Here is a 1,380-nt window from a genome sequence, read left to right on the forward strand (position 1 = left end):
GTTAAGACAAGGCAGTTCTGTTGAGGAGCCTCTGCAAGGCCTTCTTGATGTCCCTGTTCCTCAGGCTGTAGATGAAGGGATTCAGCATGGGAGCAACCACAGCATACATCACGGAAGCCACTGCAGTCTTCGTGGGAGAATGTGAGATAGTCGAACTGAGGTACACCCCAAGACCTGTTCCATAAAATAAGCAAACAACAAACAGGTGAGAGCCGCAGGTGGAGAAGGCTTTGTATTTCCCACCTGTTGATGGGAGTCTCAGAATGGAGGAAACAATTCTAATATAAGAGCAAAGGACCCCCGATACTGGAATACCACCAAAGATGGCCCCAATAAAATACATGAATATCTTATTGGTGGAAGTGTCATTACAGGAAAGCTTCAGGAGTTGAGGAGGGTCACAGAAGAAATGGGGAATTTCCACATTTGTGCAGAAGATAAGTTGTGACATAATGAGGCAGTGCAGTTGAGAGTCCAGAAGGCTGGTCAAAAAAGACACCAGAATCAGCAGGCGACAGAGGCGGGGGTTCATGATGACTGGGTAGTGCAGAGGATAACAAACAGCTACAAACCGATCATAGGCCATCATGGATAAGAGTACACTGTCCAAACAGCCAAAAAGATTAAAGAAAGACAACTGAATCAAGCAGCCCGTGTGGGACATTACTCTATTGTGAGTCTGGATGTCCCAAATCACCTTTGGAACCGTGGTAGTTGTGAATCCGATGTCACTCAGGGACAAGATGGAAAGGAAGATGTACATGGGGGTGTGGAGGTGGGAGTCAGAGCTGACGGCCAGGATGATCAGTAGATTCCCTATCACGGTGACCAGGTACATGGACAGGAACAGGCTGCAGGTTAGAGGCTGCAGTTCGGGATCATCTGAGAACCCCAGGAGGAGGAATTCCAACACATGTGTTAGATTCTGTGGTTCCACGGAGCAGAGACAGCTTCTGGAATAAAAGTGAGAGTTTACATAAAAGAAAGAACTATACAGGTATCCATCATTGTCATCAGATTTTGCATTCGTGCAATTCGTAAATAATATATTTGCACTTGAGGAAAATTTAGCACCATTTTTCAGTTGTGACAACACATTCATTCTAGAATGCTTTTCTCATTGTCTTTTTCTTCATTCACTTGTTTCTATGTGCATCCAGTTTGGAAAGATGAGGCTAAAGAAATTAGAAATTAGAGATTTACAATTCTATTCACACACTAATATAACAGTAGCCTCCTTTAAAGGAAACAAAAGGAATAAGAAATTTCATTCTGGGTGTTGTATGGAAAACAATTTGACAATAAAATATTATGGAAAAAAAAGAAAGTTCATTCTCCCTTGAAATGACTATTCTAATAAAAGGACACTAGTAAGCAGTC

At 42.5% G+C, this 1,380-nt stretch overlaps 1 protein-coding gene across 1 annotated transcript; it reads right to left on the reverse strand.

Moving 5' to 3' along the window:
- Nucleotide 1: 1 nt before the first annotated feature.
- LOC115273484 (putative gustatory receptor clone PTE01) lies at nt 2-1,102 on the reverse strand. Its single transcript, XM_029916545.1, has one exon. The coding sequence runs from the start codon at nt 1,100-1,102 to the stop codon at nt 2-4; it is 1,101 nt and encodes a 366-aa protein (XP_029772405.1).
- Nucleotides 1,103-1,380: the final 278 nt, after the last annotated feature.

Source organism: Suricata suricatta, chromosome 12, assembly GCF_006229205.1.
Source record: "Suricata suricatta isolate VVHF042 chromosome 12, meerkat_22Aug2017_6uvM2_HiC, whole genome shotgun sequence".
NCBI lineage: Eukaryota > Metazoa > Chordata > Mammalia > Carnivora > Herpestidae > Suricata > Suricata suricatta.

What these genes read in the sequence shown, in the direction of transcription:
- LOC115273484 (XM_029916545.1), bottom strand. Translation starts at nt 1,102, where the DNA reads ATGAATGTGTTGTCACAACTGAAAAATGGTGCTAAATTTTCCTCAAGT.